The sequence below is a fragment of the Channa argus genome, chromosome 10 (genome assembly GCF_033026475.1).
Source record: "Channa argus isolate prfri chromosome 10, Channa argus male v1.0, whole genome shotgun sequence".
Taxonomy (NCBI): Eukaryota; Metazoa; Chordata; class Actinopteri; order Anabantiformes; family Channidae; genus Channa; species Channa argus.
In genome coordinates, this window is record NC_090206.1 from 9,222,630 (window position 1) to 9,241,431 (window position 18,802).

The window sequence follows — 18,802 nt, forward strand, 5'->3', positions numbered from 1 at the left end:
TGGAATGAAAGGCAGATGAGCAGAGCATTTGGATGGAAAAAGGCAATTGACAAGAGTAGAGAGACAGAGAGGTGGATGAGAAAGGGAAGAGAGGAGAGGGATGGGATGGAGGATTACCATGGGCCATGTTGCCCTCCTGGGTCTGTTTGGCACCAGTTTGAGCCCAGTTGCCAGTGGGTACTAATCATGGAGGATTGGCAGCACTGCATGGCAGCTGGCAGCTAGTGCATACACACACATCAACACAACCCCACACTCACACACATGCATATACTCATATATTACATGTGCACACACGAGCACACCGAATTACATTGGGGACAGCTGGCATTGCTAATCAACTTCTGCTGAGAAGAGGAAAGCGAGCAGCTCACAGACCTAATTAAGTCAACACATACCCAATACTGCTGCTACTGCTAGTTTGCAAAAATACCCAACACATACACACAGACACGCATAATGCACCTATAGGTTTACCCCCAACTTCCTGTATGTGATCACTGATACTCCACAACCAACCGTTGAATTGGGAAAAACATTCAGCTGTAGTTCAGGACAGAAGAGGGAAGCAGGGGACTTTTGGTGCAGAGGAGAGTCAGAGAGAAGCTATTACAGTAATGTGTCCTCTGTCGTCTCTGAGGACTCCTCTGCCATTAGACTTCAGAAGGCTCCAATTAGACTCATCAAAGGCAATTAAGCTCTCCACTGATAAGAATAAAAGAATGTTTTTTTTCATTCTTTGCTCTTCCTCTTTCTTTTTATCCCCTTTATCCCCCTTCTGTTCCTCACTCTGCCCTCTGCCTTACCCACCTCTGGGGCTGAGAGCGCTCCCTAATCTCTCTTTCCCTCTCTCTCTCATTATCAGGTCATTGCCCACCCCTCCCCTCTCCCCTATACCAGTGCATCTCCGTGTTTTGTTGTGTATCACCTTTTACTGGATTACTGTCTTTGTAACATTCATCAGAGAAACTCTCCCTTCTCTTTTCTCCATGCAATATAGAATGATAATACCTTCTGCCACTAGATCCCATGTGAGTGTATGTCTATATGTGTTCGTGTGTGTGACACAGGACTACTGGCCATAGATTGGAGGAGTTGATGAATCACCCTTGTCGTTCAAAAGGCAATCCCTCCCTCCTCAGTATGCAGCGTTGTCTGCTTAGTGCTTCCACTACAGCCTCTGCTGATATTAAAAGGCTGTGCTGGCTCGCATTAAGGCCAGCACCATGTGCACCGACTCACATCCACAGACACACACGCACAAACATTAGGGGTAGTTTTTCAGTGCTGAGTGCAGATTAGGTGTGTAGGAAACATCACTCAGTTTCTGCAAAGAGGAGCAGTGAGGGAAAAGACAAAAGTCAAGAACAGAATTTAAACCAGGCGGGATGCTGCTGACATCTCTCCTCCTCTCTCTCTGCCTGCCTCTGAGCACCAAATTAGTTTTAAGAGAGGAGAAAGGACTCCTGTTTGTCATTTTATACACGACAGACAATGGAGTGAAACACAGATGAAGCCGCAGTAAATGATGTAATCATAAACATGCGCTAAAAAGTTTTGATTTACTTTTCTAATTGTAGATCCAAGCCCAGTGATCAAGTCAACTTGTCACACACACTGAGATGATTGTTTTGCTCATATGGTACCTTAGGACTTCAGATAACTGTCTTGAAATCCCAATTTTTGGTGCAGTTTGTCTAATAATCCGAAATCTGTTGCATGTTTTGCTATATGGTACATTAACGATATATTTGTACACATTCTGGATTCATGTGCACGTGTGATATACCCACACTCGTGCATGAGCACACTCACAAATCCCAAACACACAAACGCAGCATGTAGTCATCTGGCAATAAAAGTGGGGTGCAACCACGAGCTGGTCAATTACTCGTCTTGCTCCTATTTGTGAATGCTGTCTTTTTATTGAGCTTGGGTGGAGGCCTGCTGTTGATTAAAACGGCTGGTCTCCAGCTGGAGACAGGACCAGCTGAGATAGCTGCACACATTCACATTTACTGCACACCGCCTTAACTGCAAGGAAATTCACACCTCTATTTGAGATTGAGATTAATTTTCTGCACCATGCGGCTTGTCTTCCCTCTTTAGCATGCCCCTTTCCTTTAACAGAAGCATCTGCTCCATGATGATGATGTAAATGAATTTCGAACATAGATTATTTTATACCCTGCTGAAATGAGTGGCATTCACCAGGTGGAATGATTTCTAATGTTTTCTTATAGCTTAATTCAAGCGTGCACTTTTCATCCAGATTTTTTTATTAGAATTTGCATTTTCCCAGTGAGGATCCTTGTTGTCAGGTATTGTTAACTGTCGACATGCACTTTTTGCAACAGATAATTAGAGCGTGGGTTGTAGTAGCATCCAAACCGCCATTGATTTGTAGAATCTCTTAGCATACCGCCCCCTCCAAGTGCCTTCTCCCCTCCATCCTCTCCTCCTTCTTCTACTTCCTCAACATCAGCCTCCCCCTTCCTTTAGGAGCAAAAAGCTCTACTCATCTGTTTTCTGTGTATGAATTTCCAGCCATGCATTAGTCTCCCTGACATGTTCAAGCGATGCTTTATTTAGCTTGTCGGATTCTGCAAATAAACGCAATCTCTGGGTTTATGGAAAAATGGATAAAAATTAGATTGTAAGGTATTGATCTGGATTGTGAGTAGTTGGTGGGGGTGTCGTGTGTGTGTGTCTGCGTGTGTGTGTGGTGGTGGTTGTGGTGGTGCTAATGGGGGGTTTGGAGGGGGGAGGGGGGGCGGGCAGCTCTCATCTGTGTGAAGGGGGGGAGAAATGAAGCCATAATTCAGGGCTATTGAACCCCCTGCCACTGGCGGCATCGATCGCCAGGCAGCGCTTATGAGATCACACCTGAGCACTGGAGACTGCAGAGGGGAGGGAAAGGAAAGGAAGGGAGAGAGAGAGAGAGAGAGAGAGAGAGAGAGGGATGTGACGAGGGAGAGGGGAGATGAAGGAGTAGAGAGTGAGAAAGTGAGAGAAACAGAAGGTTGTGATATGATCAGCTCCTTACCCACTGTCTGAGGGCCTGTTAAGGTGTTAACATCAAGCCTCAGAGCCAATTACCTAACCTTGCAAGTACACTACTCACTCATGTCCACACACACTCATTGTTGTGACACAGGAGGAAAACGAGACAAGGCTACTGGACACTTACTGTAGTTTCCCCTCCTCTTCGTCCTCTCTTGTGTTTCCAGGACAACTCCACCATTCTGACCTCTCAATTATCCCTCATCCCCCCACCTACTAGTCTTTGCACCCCAAACATGCATCCCCTTTACTCCTCCCCTGAAGCTCAGACCACTAACGCTGCCTCCACCCCTTCCACCCGAGCCTCCTCTCCTCTCCTTCTCGTACCTTCTCACCCTTTCATACACACTCCCCCTGAAGCTTTGTGGGTTATTATAGTGAAATATGAAGCAGTGTGGATTCTAGGCTTCATGAAATTTCCATGAGCATTGATCTGATCTGATGTGGGTGATTGCTAGGTGAATCCCTCCAGTCCACGGCTGTTGCTCATCTATTCATTTATTTATGGCAGTTATGTTTTACTGGCTTTGATTTGCTCTTCTGGAGAGCGACAGCTAAGGATTATAAATATACCTGTATGGGAGAGTGTGCTTTGAATCCTAGAGTGTACACCACTCCTCTTTCGAGGCAGGAGGGTTTTTTTACCAGCACTAATTCCTGTGGTAAAACTGTGATATATTAAGCATACATATAAGAGCATATAATGCCAAGATAATCCCCAAAGAGACACAGCCAGATAGTTAGCAGTGCACACTGTCCCACACATACACCTCCTTTGGTTTATGGTGCTTGAAAACGAGCAGAAACAATATCACTTCCTCTCTCAATTACCAAAATTGTCTCTTTATTTGTAATAGGGGGTATCTCTGTATGTCTCAGGGTTTTTATGCTATTGTTCACTCGAGGCTCATTTGGCACATTGTGGAGAACTGATAAAAAATTCATCATAAAAACAAAAGCCTCTGAGACGAAAGAGGGGATGTTGTCGTAACAATCCCCTCCTCAGACTGAAGGCCTAATCCAGGGCAAATCCTACTTAAGGCTTTAGAGAGATCAGAGAATAGGGAAGTAATGTCAAATATTTGTCCTCAGAAATAATTCATACTTTATTTGTTGCCTGTGATCATCTCATTGTTTTGTCTTATTTTATCAGTGGACCAGCTGGCCTGTAATGTGTGTCTTCAGAAGATTCTTAAAAAGTTGAGCCTGCCTAGCATCTCAACTTCTACTTTTTCCTGTCTTTGCTTCTAGCTTTTCACCTTTCCTTTCTTTCGGTCTTTTGGATTAGTGGAACAGCCTGCTGGGAGAGCTGTCCAAATACGTTTGTGTTGCCAATACAGAGCATCACAGATTCCCACTTCTTTGCTTTCTTTTTGGTTTGTGGGTTTGCGAGAGCTGCTCAGGAAGAGCCACGGTGAATTCACGAGAGGTCCAGCAGGACAGCTTGTACTTATAGCCTCTAGGGGCCTTTTTCTGGGGGCCGCCTAGTCAGCCTGGCAGCTCAGATGTGAGGCGAGAGGGGCATCAGCCCCCAGGAAACATCCAAGCTGCGACCCACAGGGGAAACAGACGGACAGCACAGACGCATACAGGCAGTCCTCATGCATAATGACTCTTTTTCTTACACTTTTTACACATATACAATTGCCTTCAAAAACATACATGTATGTCAAGTCCACATACATGGCTAAAAACTCTGATGCACAAGCAGCATCTTATCAACTGTAGCCCGAAAAGTATTCAAGGCTGTTTTCCACGGATGTGCATTGACACCCCAGGCAACCTACAAAGAGACAGAGGGAGGAGGGCAAAAGACAGAGAATAGAAAGAGAGAGTACATTAGGAATGAATTATGTGGAGAGAGCACTTATCCAACAATCCTCCTCTGAAGTGTTTGTACTATAAGCCTCAGATCTTCATTGTATTTATTCTAATGTTTAAATATTCATGGTAAATCTTCTCATATTCAATTACCGTAGCAGGACCACAGCATGCCGAGAGAGTGCTTTCTCCCTGCTGCCTGGATGATCTGACTCTGTGTGTGTGTATGCATGTGAGTGTGTGTGTGTGTGTGTGTGTGTGTGTGTGTGTGTGTGTGTGTGTGTGTGTGTTTAGCTTGTTCCCTGGAGCGATCAAGCCTTTGTTATATTGGAACCAGGCTCTGTAATTGCTTATATTAGTCGCTGATCAACGCAAGACCACAGGACACATACACACACATGTATACACACATACATTCTGCCTGATTCCTGACAGTCTTTTTATTAACCACCAAAGCAGGCGACAGAGAGAGATTCATTACATCACAGGCAAACAAAGACACATCCCAGACTTAATAGAGAACACCCACATTTTCAGCGTGTTTAGTTTAATGTTGAAATATTCATGTAAAACCTTGCTTAATTCAGTCGTTTCTACCAACACTTGCTTCTCCGGCTGTATCTCTGTTGCTCTTGAACATAGGTGTTTTCATTATTAAGAATCAGGCATTAAACATTCTTTTTCTCATTCTATTTTGTTTTTTTTTTCTATTTCTGCTTAGCACTGAATGAGCCAACCATAGACTACGGCTTCCAGAGGCTACAGAAGGTCATCCCCAGACACCCTGGAGACCAAGAGAGATTACCCAAGGTACAGTGCCTGCACTCCTCTCATGTGTTATTTCTCCTGCTGGCAGCAGATATTTTATAGGAATTTGTCTTTGTAACACTGGTACAGAGACCTATTGACAACTTCTAGAGTTTCATAGCACATATGGATATACATGGCACAAGGGCAATATGAGCTCGCAAACAGAGGAATGATTGTGTGTTACAGACTGTAGGCTACACATGACACCCTGCAGTATGCACATAAACATTTTATCATATGTTCATGCTCATTTTCAGCTCAAACAAACACTTAATTTGGAGCAGCGAATGCACAATCAACTCTATTCATCCTTCCACTGAGTATAAGGTCATTTAGACTGGCAAATTGGGAGAGGAAAGGGATGGATGGAGGGAGGGGAAAAAGGGAGAGAGGGAGGAAAGGAGGTACAGGGGAGAGAGGAAGAGAGAGGCAGAAGCAGGTTAGGTGATCCATCATAGCTGTCCAGTCTTACCTCCTGCTGGGTCAGTGGATCGAAGTCAACCCCGGGTGGACTTTATTACTTCCAGCACACACACACACACACACACACAGCAGTACACACTTAGAAATGCACACTTTCACACACACACACACACACACACACACACTGGAGGGAAGTCACCATGAGGCAGAGATGGAGGGCCCAGGTAGATGGAGAAGGAAGATAGAGAAATCACTTGTCCTCGCTGTGTGTCATGTCTAGTTGATACAAGACTTGTCCTGGTGAGTTCTGGTCTTTAGCCTATAAACCCCCTGTATCTCTCTAAATATCTTTGTGTCCATCCATCTCTCCTCTTCTCCTCCATTTTCTCCCTCACTCAGTAGTGTCTCTTTCTCTCCTAAATGAACAGCGATAGCTGGCAGGCCCGGCTGTTCATTTCAGCTCTATTGATTTGTGCCTTTATTGAGGTAATAACAGTTTGTTGACCACACTTCTCTCAACTGTTGGCCTCAATCATTAGAAAGAGGGGCAGGAGAGGGGCATGCACTGGCAACTTCTCGAGATATAAATGTCCATTCACGGCCAGCTTGGCAAAGCCTCTTTGTGACTGTTCTGTAGTCAGTTTTTAATAGTAATCTGATTGATTGGAAACATAATGTATTCCATTCTAGTGGTATCTTTTGCAAGTGGGTTGTTAATGAACCCACACACACCTACTGAGTAGGGACCAAGTAGGATATCCGCTAGTGCCTATTCTATTCCTATATGTTGTGGTAATGATCCAGATTCCAGCTAAAAACAGCCTCCATACTGTGCTGTAGCTAATAGTCAGGCAGTCACTGTATGGAGGAAGCACTGGGTAGCCAGACTGCAGGGTGTTTAGCTAAGGCTGTGGTCTAGCTGGGGGTCTGGGGCCAGCTAATGAGTGACCGCCCTGCCAGACGAGGCCAGGCTCTGCTCTGGATCAGGTTCCCCTTCCTGTTGATGTCTCTGTGGGCCTGACTTTACGGGAAGAGACCCTGCGCCCAGGAAATGGTCTCCCCTTACAGCGGCAGAGCTAGGGAGGCAGCGCGGCGCTAACCACATTTATCTGTTTATCAGAACGACTCTGGAGCGCTGCCTAATCGCGTTTAGCTGCTGGACAGATCCCTTTGCTAACGAGAGACTGATAGGTACAGACAGGGCACAGGACCACGAAAGAGTGATTAATCGAAGGAATGAGGAGACAAAGAAGAAGAGAAAATAAGAGAAAGTAGTTTGCAAATGCAAGCAAAGAAAGACTGGAGGGTTGGAAAGATGGAGATGCGTAGATAGCAAAGAGTGTAGGCCCTAAGGAGAATTAGCTGAAAGCCTTGTGGCTGGTGCAGAAAGAGAGAAAAAAAAATTGATGAAGTGACTGAGGCTTCACGTGTCCTCTCTCAACACCGTTACAATCCAGCTAGGGATCTGTTTGTGTCCTAATGCTTCACACTTCCCTCATTTCCCCCCTCCTTCTCCCTCTCTCCTCCTCCTCCTATCCCTCTTTTCATCCATCTATCTACCTATCTAGTAATCCCTGGGAGGCATGGGGCGTCGAGGAAAAGCAGAGTGAAGGAAGCGAGGAGCGGTGCATACATACTAAAGAACCACTTACCTACCTAGGGCCTCTACGTCTCTCAATCACCTCGAGCAGGCCTCCTCTCTAGTCTCCCTTCTTTCCACCCACCCCCGCTCCCCCCTCTGCCTCCCACTCTGCCTCCCCCAAATAGTGCTAGTAATGGGAGGTTAACACAGAGGCAGCGCTCCCATTATTGAGTGAATTTAGCACCTCGGACAGCGCTCTACAATCTTTATTGCTTTGCTGACCCTCTCGTCATGTCCTGGGCGTGCTCGACAGCTTCCACATGTGCGTGACTGCATGCGTTTGTGCACCTGTGTGTGTGTGTGTGCTTGTGTGATATGAGGTCTGATTGAAAGGCAGTGTGTCACGGAACAGAGAGCACACATGCTCCAGGGCTTGTTCACAGCGAGGGATACACTCAGGAGAGTATAGCGCACAGCGTGTGTGTGCGCAAGTGGAAGAGGAGGGAGAGGAAGAAACGAGGGGAAGGTTAGAGAGGAAGGGGCTGCAATTTTCTGGTTGTCGCGCCTCCAGCATATATCCTGGCCCCGGCACATTAACTTTTAAAAAGGGTTTCGTAGGGCTGTAGGTGTCTACATCACACACACACACATAGAACAACTGCCTGGAGTCACACACTCATACACTCAAGGAAGGAAAAGAATAGAGAAAGGGGGTAAGCGGTAGAAAATGAGCATGGAGAAACACTGCGTTACGATAAATGTTTGATGTGGGAAATTCCATTCGTCGCTTTTCATCTGAACAATGATGTTCTACATTTATCACACTAGGTGGATGCGGGGCTGTTCACCTGGATCATTACCAGGGTTAATTCTGGGCAGGAGACAGGTGTGTCCCAATTGATGAAGAGAGTTGTATAGATGTCAACCTGATGATATGTTGTATTAAATAAGCTTGATGTGTGATCATATGCCGTGGATTCATGATCCAGCAGTGACAGTAGGGAGGAGAAGATGTAGAAGATGGTTGACTGATAGAGAGATATAGGCTCATGTTTTATTCACGGATAACGGTATCTTCTCTCTGCTCTCCCAAACTGCCCAGCTAGTAACAAAGTGCTAGGACAGGCCCATTTCTCTTCCTCTCCCTTTCTCTGTCTGCCTGCCTCTTTCCTCTCCCACAGCCTCTGTTCTGCATTCACAGCATAATGTAAGAAGTGAAATGTAATAAAAGTGACTGAACTCTAAGCCATCGTGATCAATCCGCTTCTTTTTTCTGCGCTTGGTTGTAGGAGGTGATCTTAAAGAGAGCAGCAGACCTGGTCGAGGCCTTGTACGGGATGCCTCACAATAACCAGGTAAACACGCGCACACACAAACACACCCCAAAATATACAAGAATATAGAAAAACATCAATATCTTTTTCTCAGACAAAATTATGTTTGTGGGTCGGACTGCTGGCAGCATCAAAGGCAGTGCCTTCACTGGCCCTGCAGCATCCTGCTGTTTTCACGCAAGATTTGGGACCAACAAAACACACACACACACATACACACACAGACAAAATATGTTGGTGCTTTTATCAGCCCATACACTGAGGAGGAAGGGAGGAGAAGTACAATGAAAACTAAATGTAGGGAGGAGAGGAGGAAAATGAGAAGACTCAGATGAGGAGGGGAAGTGGGATTACAACTGGACCAGAATGGAACTACGAAGCAGGGAGGAAGAGAGGAAGAGGCTAAAGATTTGATGAGTCTGTTAATGAGCCTTTCCTCCATTTACTGGAACCAATCCCACCACTCCCAGTGACCACTGATAAAAACCACTCAGCCTGCTAGGTTTACATGCACAATATCTCAAGTGGAGATCTAGCATTCTTGTGAAATCATAAAGCCTGCATCAAGGGCATATTTTCTCTTCTCTTCTCTTCTGTCTTTGTTCTTGCTAACCACAGCTCTTTTTTTCTCCCTCATTGTCAGGAGATGATTCTGAAACGAGCAGCGGATATTGCAGAGGCCCTGTACACAACGGTGCCACGAGGCCACAACCAGCTAGCCAGTCTTGGCACTGGCTCTGTCCATGCTGGCATGATGGCTGTAAACACCTTTACTGGCTCAGAGGTGGCGCAAACAACCAATCAGGGTGAGGAAACAAGTACAGCCTCTTCTGATGGGAAATGTGGCGTTGATGTATTTGTTTTTAGTGTTTTTTTTCTTCTGTTTTGTTTTTGTTCTTTGTTCTATTTTGGGGTGGATAGTAAAGATTCAAAGAGTGTGTTTTACGAGCAAGAGACAAATAAGTGGGAATCTGAAAAAGTAGGACCGGAGGGAGACACCAGCAAGATACAGGGAAAACTTGAGACAAGAAAAGAGCAGAGGTGAGAGAGAGAGTGAGCAATGGAGAAAGCCATGGATGGAGTACGATAGAGAAATATGAGTGGGTCCTAGGGGTGTGTATATTAGACTGGGGTCGGCCCCCGTCTGACAGAGAGAGATGTGGGTGCAGTCAGTGGTGATTCATCACATGTATCAGAGGCAGGAGAGGAGAGTGGATGGATTAGCCCCTGGATGTGTCTCAATACTTCCAATGAGCTTCCTGACGTCTTCCTCTGTCCTTTATCTTCATATGGTAACATCTTGAGATATGAAGAAAAGAGCAGATATTAGCTGCTTGACTTGTGGCCACCAGAACTGATAGTAGATAAGAAAAGAGAACTGGTGGTACCTAATTGTGAAAGAGGAGGCTACTACGTGAGTGAACTGCAGCCGGCATTACACAAGAGAATAGAAATGCCTGATGTTCAATTCCAGCTGTTTTTTTCTCCAGTGTCAGCATGTTTGACCTGAGATGTGTATTTATAGTATTCTCTCCATCTTGTCCTCCTTCTGTTCACTGTCCCTGTAAAGCACAAAGGAGAAAAGGTTCCTGTCAGAAACACTGGCTTCATTCTTTATAAATTACAAGAGAACTGCAGAGACCATTTAGTGTTAATTGCCTTATCAATATATCTAATTTTGGAGTGGAGCCAGTAAGGTTAAATGCCTCTTGTTTTAGTAGTTGGATTGCAGCTAGTTTCCCCACAAATCATTTTTCCTCCGCCCTGTACATTCCTTTTTCGCTCGGCCATATGCTGCCTAAGATTTTTCAAACATTTCTTTTGGCTTTTATTGCTGTGTCCATTAGCCACGTAGAGAAAAGAGTGTTTGGCAGCACTGCATGTAGGCTTTCTCATTTTGTTTTGTCTGCCATCTGCTACATCCCTAACACCTATTCTTTCTCCATCTCTGTCCCTGTCCATAGGTTTCAGTAGGAGTACAAGCAGTGTGTCCCCTCATGGTTATGTCCCCAGCTCTACTCCTCAGCAGAGTAGTTACAGCTCTGTCTCCACTAGCATGAATGGCTACGCTAACTCTGGCATGGCAACATTGGGCACCTCGCCCAACTTCATCAATGGATCTGCAGGCAACTCGCCCTATGCTAGTGAGTAAATCCTTCATTTGAAAGGAGGTTATGACAAAATCAATGCAAAAATAGCAGAAAGACTGATTCAGAAGCTTTTAAACAAAAAAGAATACCTCTTTGACAAGAACTGAGAAAGGGAGGTGGAAATAAGAACTGACACACCAGGAGAAAGTCGTACAGTTCAGCTGGCTCATCTGTTTCTTTAAGCGCAAAGTCAAACGCAAATCCCAGCTTTATTGGCCAGGGGAGCAGATCACCTAGCACCCCCATGACACACACTCCCCACCACCTCTGCTCACACACACACACACACACACACACACACACATTCACCCTCTACATTAAAGACCCTTGATTAAATCAATAAACTAATTGCAAGAGAAGCAATTCCATTTCAGCTCTTTGATTCTTGGGTGTTAACAAGTATTTTAACAGGCTCATCGGCCCCACACAGACACTTTCAATCAATGGCCCCTCGGCCTGCCTTTGTAGGTCCAATTTTCATTAATTGATTAGTTAGGCCCCTTCATAAATGGATTATGACTTTATTGCAAGGATTTGTCAGGAAGAGCTATAAAAGCTAAGTGTTGGATAATAACAACAATAAAGGCAGAGGCAGATATCAGAGGGCAGGTGAAATACGACTCGGCTGATTGTAAAATCACTGTGGGGGAAAATGCTCTTAGTGTATTAGCAGACAAAAGACAAATGCAGGAGAAGTGGAGGGATGGAGATGGGGTTTGTGTTGTGAAAATAACCTTCTGGTCATTTTTGTACAGTATGTGGATGAGTCTCACAAATTTGACTTATAACAGGGAGCAACTTGAAAAAACAGTAAAGCAACAGCTATCTTCAATATAATTTATAAGATGAGGTTCAAAACAATGGTAATTTGTGTAAAATACTTTAGGTATATTTACATTTAGTCAATTGGCATTATGATGTGGAACTGAGTTTTACATGATCGCACTAACACTTAAGATCGCAAAAACAGCTTAGTGTGGAGGAAATGAGTAGGAGCTCAAACATAACACTGACACATTATGACTGAATACAGCTAGTTAGCAACGGACTACAGCAGTTCACCAACTAGCCCTGTGAGTAGCCCCTACATCACCGAGCTTTTACGATTTTGCAAAGACAAGCCATTCAATTCAGTGCGCCACTTTCTGCTGCAACACTGATTGGGCACATACCATGTGGCCAGTACCTGATTACAACATGTTTGGGGCAGTAGCAATGAAAACACTAAGCAGCAATGAAGAAATATTATTTTCTCATTTGTTTTATTTATTTGAATCACTGACTCTGGCTGTTGAATTAAATCTCTCAAATGATTATCTGTGATAAAGGAGATGCAGGTGAGCCTGGTTTGTCAAATGCCCTGAAAACTACAAGTACAGCATTCCAAGTTTGCAAGATGTTTATCAAGTTGTTGCAACCCTTGAGCATAGGATGAGTCATCAAAACAGACTGATCAGAGGGAAATAACAAAAAGGCTTTAGGCTGTTTTCAGTGCAAGCTTGCAACTAAACATATTTTTTGTTAGCTTTGGAATATCTCATCTCAGGTGATTATTTAACAAAAAGTCTTAGCCAGCTGATTTGAGTCCAAAACATTATCCCTCCTGCCACTGTCCATTGACCAGTCCCTTTCTGTTCATCCCGTCTGCCTGTCCTCTGTCCTCGACCCTCTCTCTAACCCCATCTCTCCCCTCTCTGTCTTTATCTTTCCTCCTTGTCCTTCTTCCCTGCCCCCTCCATCCCACCCCTTAACCCCATTTCATACCCGACTTTCATCTCTCAGTTGTCCCATCAAGCCCCACCATGGCCTCGTCGACCAGCCTGCCCTCCAACTGCAGCAGCTCCTCCGGTATCTTCTCCTTCTCTCCAGCCAACATGGTGTCCGCAGCCGTTAAACAGAAGAGCGCCTTTGCCCCTGTTGTGCGACCCCAAAACTCCCCCCCACCCACATGCACCAGCGCAAATGCCAACAGCCTCCAAGGTAAGCTGCTGACATGTAATGGTTTTTTAAATTACATCGAAATTAGTTTGTAGCTACTGTTTTTGTGCATTTCGAAAAGTTTCTGCTGTAAAAAAAAAGGCTATTCACTCATTCTCAAGCTTTAATCCTGCTCTTCTTTGACCTCCTTATGATAACAGTGTCTCACCTTTACTTCCACTTCTTTATCCAATCTTCCTTTTCTTTCTTTTAACGTTCTATTTTAACCCTCTTTAACCCCCTCCACTCTCCTCCTTCACTGTAGATCAGTCTTTTGTGGACTCTAGCAAGTACTCATCAGCCAGCTCTCTGCAGGGCCTGGCCTTCTCCTGAAGTACGTTATCCCTCTCTTTGATTTTTTCTTTCTCTGTTTTCTTTTCCACTCCATGCTATCCCACAGTTCATTTGCATTGGCAGCTCTTCCTGCTCTACTCTTCCTTCTCTTTTTGTTTTTATTTGTCACTTTTGGTTTGTCAGTTAGACAGCATGCAATGCCATATGTGTTCCATTTCCTGTTTTCACTTCCTTTTTCCTTTCGGTGCTCCAGTGGGTGTCTGTCTAAAGAAATTATTTTGGTGGACAGCGTTGGGGGGTGTTTTGCCACGATGGGTTATTCTGTTCTCCCATTTCCATTGAATGCAGCACAGGGTCTGTTAGTCTGGGCAGGATGTTGTATGGTGTTGAGATCCTGAGAGAGAGAAATGATGGATGGGAATCTTTATCAGAGCCCCAAGCTAAGCACTTCCTCACTTCCTCTGTCGGCGTTGATGAGTGCTGACCACGGTGACCCAAGGGCCAGTAGCCACTGTGCGCTGATCACAGTGACATACACACATGTGCAGGCACGCATGCACACTATTCCGTTAATCCCAACAAGATGGAGACACTTAGGAAATAACCAGGGAATTAGTGGATTGAAGAGAGAGGGGGATCAATGGGGAGCCAATAAGTTATGTGAAAAATTCTTCTCTGTGATGGCTTCTGTGTAAAAACGGGGGGAAGGGAGAGGAGTGGGGTGGAGATGGGAGTGAGGAGGTGAACACAGAAGCGAAGCAGAGCATGGTAATAGAAGGTAAAATGTTGATAACGCTCTCTGTGGAAGACTTATGGATTCCATTTCCATGTTTGAGTGTTAAGTGTAATTTCATCACGTCTGTCATCCCACGTCACTGCATTCACTCTCTCTTGTTTGAATCATGCTTCACGATGCACAATGGGCTTACATGATGTAACTGCTAACAATTAACAGTGGCAGCTCTTGCATGAAGCTATTCAGAAAGCCTGCTAAAAACACTGAATTATGTCAGTGTGCGCCAAGTTAGCGGCGCGGCGGAGAAAAAAAAATGTTTTGATTTTGGGGCCTCGGAATGAAGAGATAATGAGGGAGAGTCGTCTTTGTTCGCCAGATGCTGGAGCACATTTCTGTTATGTGACTGTTGTGATGACAGATGAAACCCAGCAATCACACAACTGACCCCATCTCTCTCTCTCTCTCTCTCTCTCTCTCTCTCTCTCTCTCTCTCTCTCTCTCTCTCTCTTTCTTTACCCCCCACCCCACCCCCCATCTCACCCTTTTCCTCCCCCTGTTTTCCCACAAAGCAGCAATTCCCGGGATGATCGTTCCACCCATGTAGAGGATCTGGGATAGCTGGAGATTTGGGAATGTTGAGAGGAAAAGACACAGTAGCAGAGTCTGGCGAGTCTCTGTTATGCTCCGGAGCTGAACTGAAGGAAGTCAAGATAAGATGCAGGACTCTGTTAAACTCAGGCCTTTCCATTGGGATTTCATCTGAAGGGACAAGGGAGGAGGAAAAAAAAGGACAATATAAACCTTTGTGATGTTATTTCCCTCTAGGTTGAATTAGTGTAGCTTCTCTGACACAGCGTTGGATGAAGTGTATAGAGACTGATAGTTTGCCCACAGTGTGACACTGACCTCATGAAAAGAGCATTTATTTATCTTTATGTTTATGCCTGTAAGGTTTGGGTTTGATTACTGGAGGCCCATCTTGCAATCCGTAACTCGCACAAACAACAGTGAAGTGTTGGTTTGGCCGTGAAGTTTACGTAACCTCTGTCACAATAGAAAATGCTTTCCCCCAGCTCAGCCGGCTTAAAACCACACCACAACACACTGGCCAAATGGAACTAACATCGACTACACAAAAGAGCAAAGAAATACAGAAATGAACACAAGCAACCCCTTTATTTTGCTGCTAATTATCCCATAAAACTAAAATGGTGTATCAGAATCGCCCTATGTCTTTTCAACATCAGAAACCATGTCTTTCTCTCTCTCTCTTTTTTTCACTTGGTTTGTTTGTTTGAATTTAATAAAACTGTGAGGATTGAGCTGTTTGCAATATGCTTTTCTGCTTGTCATGTGAAGAATAGGTGATGATGATTTAGCCAAATTGACATTTTGTCTGAGATTTTAGTGAAGACTTGAAAAGCCAGAGGATGTGTGCATCCAGCCAGCACTGTACTGAAGGAGTCTATCAAATATTAAATTAGAATAAATTCGTATTATATGTTATATATTTTTGTATATAAAAAAGTTGAATTTTTCATTTGACATTTCTTTTTTGCTATAGATATAGTTTCAAATGTAAACATTAAATGTCTTAAGGCAGCTTCTCAGTACAGAAGATAGATTTACTGTGTGTTGTCAATATCTCATCTGCTAAACATGAGAAACATGGATTTGGATACATAAAGGGGGATTTCTGTAAAATATCCTATAAATAATGTATTTATCCCGTGTATTTGTACATTGCCTCTCACCCTCGTTTAGTTGTGTTGTGTAAGTTTAATACAGTAAGTGATCATATTTTACTGTGTTTTGTTTCATTATTTACTGTTGTCTCTCACTATTTAAATGTGACTTTTTTTATCTTTATGTTTTATATGTTAATTGTTTTGCATTGGTATACCATGCTCTCATTTGTTGATTCAAAACATGCCATTGTCTATTTTTGTATTATTTGTAAGTTAATAAAATGTTTTCTGTTTTTTTTCCTTATGAAAATGTTCATTGTATGGCAAAAAAGTAGCATTTTATTCAGAGTATTTGGTTGAAGTAGATTTTTTTAAGAATATATACACACATTAATATATACTGTAAATCTATATCTTTTTTGGAACTCTGAGGCTTTCAGATTGATACTGTTCTTGAACTGATAATATGCATGGGTTCTTCTCTTGAGTGACACTTTCTTTTCTGTGTGTGGAAACCAAGAGAACTAAGAAATTGCTCCGGGTTTCTCTTTCTTTGTGTTCCTCCTTTTTCCCCTCTGTTCTTTCTTTTCCCGTTATTTATGCCTGCTTACATGCTGTATCTATATACTCGTCTTTTATTTCTGCCACTGTAATCTTTACCAGCAGTCTAGATGCCTTAACAATGCAAACCCATTCTTCATTCAATCACTTGTACAGTTTTCTACCCTCACCACAATTGTCTATTGCCACAGAGGAATTCATGGGAACTTGGGGACAAAGCACAAACCCACTCTGTTTGGTGGTGAAGCCAGACTAGAATACAAAGAGCCATAATTCAACAATCACACACACCCCGATGTACTATAATATTACAGCAACGCTTTGAAGGACAGTCGACGCTGAGAGGCCTATGTCAGCTGTGTTCATTGCACTTTGGTGTTCACTGAAACACTTTGTCTTTTTTGTAGCGATTATGTAGCTTTTTTCCTTTGATTAATGAAATAATTTCAACAGCATGATGATAATATTTCTTATTAACCACGGGATCACAACAGCATGACAACACAGAGCTGTTTTAATTGTAGTACAAAGGGGAGCACAGTGAAGACGAGCACTGTCACAGCACAATTGTAATCTCACACATGGAGTCATAAGTCTGACTCCACTATCTGACAGTCGATGCCCCAGTCCTTCTCTCCCTGCCTTTGGACAATACAGCTTCATTACAAGCTAAACACAACAAGTGAGGAAGCATGAAAGGGAGCTTCTTGGCCCCTCAGCCATTTCTGTAGTCTTTTCTTTGTGTCTGCCGTGTGTCTTCAAGCTGTTGCTGGACAGAAAATAGGGCTTTTCTCTCTGCTTTTCTTTTCTAGAGCCTGGTTTTGTTAAGTGGGTAGAAAGGACTGTTTTAACAGAGGCGCCTGCTGACAGACGAGTGTTTTTCAGGCACTTGTGTTCCTGTGCTGGTCTATGCCAGGGCAGGGGGGGGCCACACCATATCTGTTTCAGATGAACTACAGAGGTCTGTTGTCATACAATGGCTTCTTTGTAAGCAAAGTTACATCCTGATGAATATTGGTAATGGGTGACAAAGTTTTGTATTTAGGTAACAAACAACAGAAAAAGATGCAAACCAAATAGCTGGTGTCTATTTTTTCCTCTGTTTTGTCTTTGACTGCAAATACACTGAACAGCTCTACTATATAAGGGAAGAAAAAAATTCTACTGTATAGATTGTTATTGTTTTTGATGAAAATTGAGCTGTAAGATAACTTTTGGACTCTCACAATGTTGAAATAAAGTTACCTCTTGTCTGTGACTTTGTCAATATGTCATGTTGTTATTTTAAAACACACCCACTTTGGATTTCGTCTATACATTCATTCGATAAACATGAAGAATGGAGCAATCAAAAGATGATGGTTTGGCTAAAAACACAGAATAGCTGAGAGTCAGTTAACTAAGAATCAGAGGGGACTTGGCTAAGACTTGTTCCACAGGTCAGAAACAGACCTGCATTCCCTCCCCAGCTAAGCTCCTCTCTAATGAATCTAATTCATTAGTACATTACTGATGGCTTGGTGAACATGGTTAGCCTGACAAGTTTCCTTCTAAACATATTAGTTAATGATGATTCCAAGGTTATTAATTGCAAACGCACCAGCCCACCATAATTGAGTCATCATTTGCATACCCGGTCATCAGCAGAAAATTAATATCTTTTTTAGTTTTGCATATCTAATTTAAGGGGGCTGCGATTGAATTAGCTTGTGAAAACAGCGGATCCCGGGATTCTGCTGACCTCAGAGTGTTCCAGGGTCTCCACGGTAACTGGAGGCTTCCGTAATGTCGAGGGGGGAGAACGAGACGACCTGGAAGTACTGATGAAATAAGGACTCATAAACAGTGTGTGTGCTTGTGTGTGTTTGTCTTCTTAATTGCCCAAAGGTTCATAACTGTGCAGGGCCTTTTCTCCCATATATCTAATAACAGAGTTAGAGTTTGCTGACAAACAGTAAAGTGGGTTGTAGTGTGCACGATTTAGCAGTAAGAGGTTGGATATTGAATTATGGAGGTTACACACTCAGTGCTGGGGAAAATGAGTCCTGGAGCCTAATGTTTTTGATTAGCGAGCTGCGCGCCACTGCCGTGTTGCACCGCACAGCTCCAGGGATTCAGCTTTCCTAAATGCAGCTTGCAGTGAACCACACACGCACACACACACACACACACACACTCATAAATCATAAATACACATAGACAAAAGGTGAACCCTTTTTGCTCTTTATTTCCACCAGTTTTCCAGGCCCAGATAGACTGGTCAGTGTGGGAGGAGGACAATAGGAGTGGGAGGCCGAGGGCAACATGGAGTCAGCAGACCTCAGCCCTCTGGAGACACAACATTAAAGAAGCTATTCCTGGTG

General features: G+C 43.7%; 1 protein-coding gene across 5 annotated transcripts in view; it reads left to right on the plus strand.

Annotated features, from left to right (window-relative positions):
- The window catches only part of ebf1a (EBF transcription factor 1a), a 53,563-nt gene extending 35,866 nt beyond the window's left edge, over positions 1-17,697 (plus strand). The window contains exons 11-17 of one of the 5 annotated variants that reach the window (XM_067517583.1): positions 5,606-5,694; positions 8,989-9,054; positions 9,677-9,839; positions 10,998-11,177; positions 12,966-13,163; positions 13,426-13,494; positions 14,763-17,697. In XM_067517583.1, coding sequence (XP_067373684.1) covers positions 5,606-5,694; positions 8,989-9,054; positions 9,677-9,839; positions 10,998-11,177; positions 12,966-13,163; positions 13,426-13,493 — 764 coding nt within the window. In that variant the 3' untranslated portion in view covers position 13,494; positions 14,763-17,697. Of the gene's footprint in view, positions 1-5,605; positions 5,695-8,988; positions 9,055-9,676; positions 9,840-10,997; positions 11,178-12,965; positions 13,164-13,425; positions 13,495-14,759 lie in introns of all 5 variants that reach the window. The other 4 variants (XM_067517586.1, XM_067517584.1, XM_067517585.1 and 1 more) reach the window with 4 other exon arrangements.
- Positions 17,698-18,802: the final 1,105 nt, after the last annotated feature.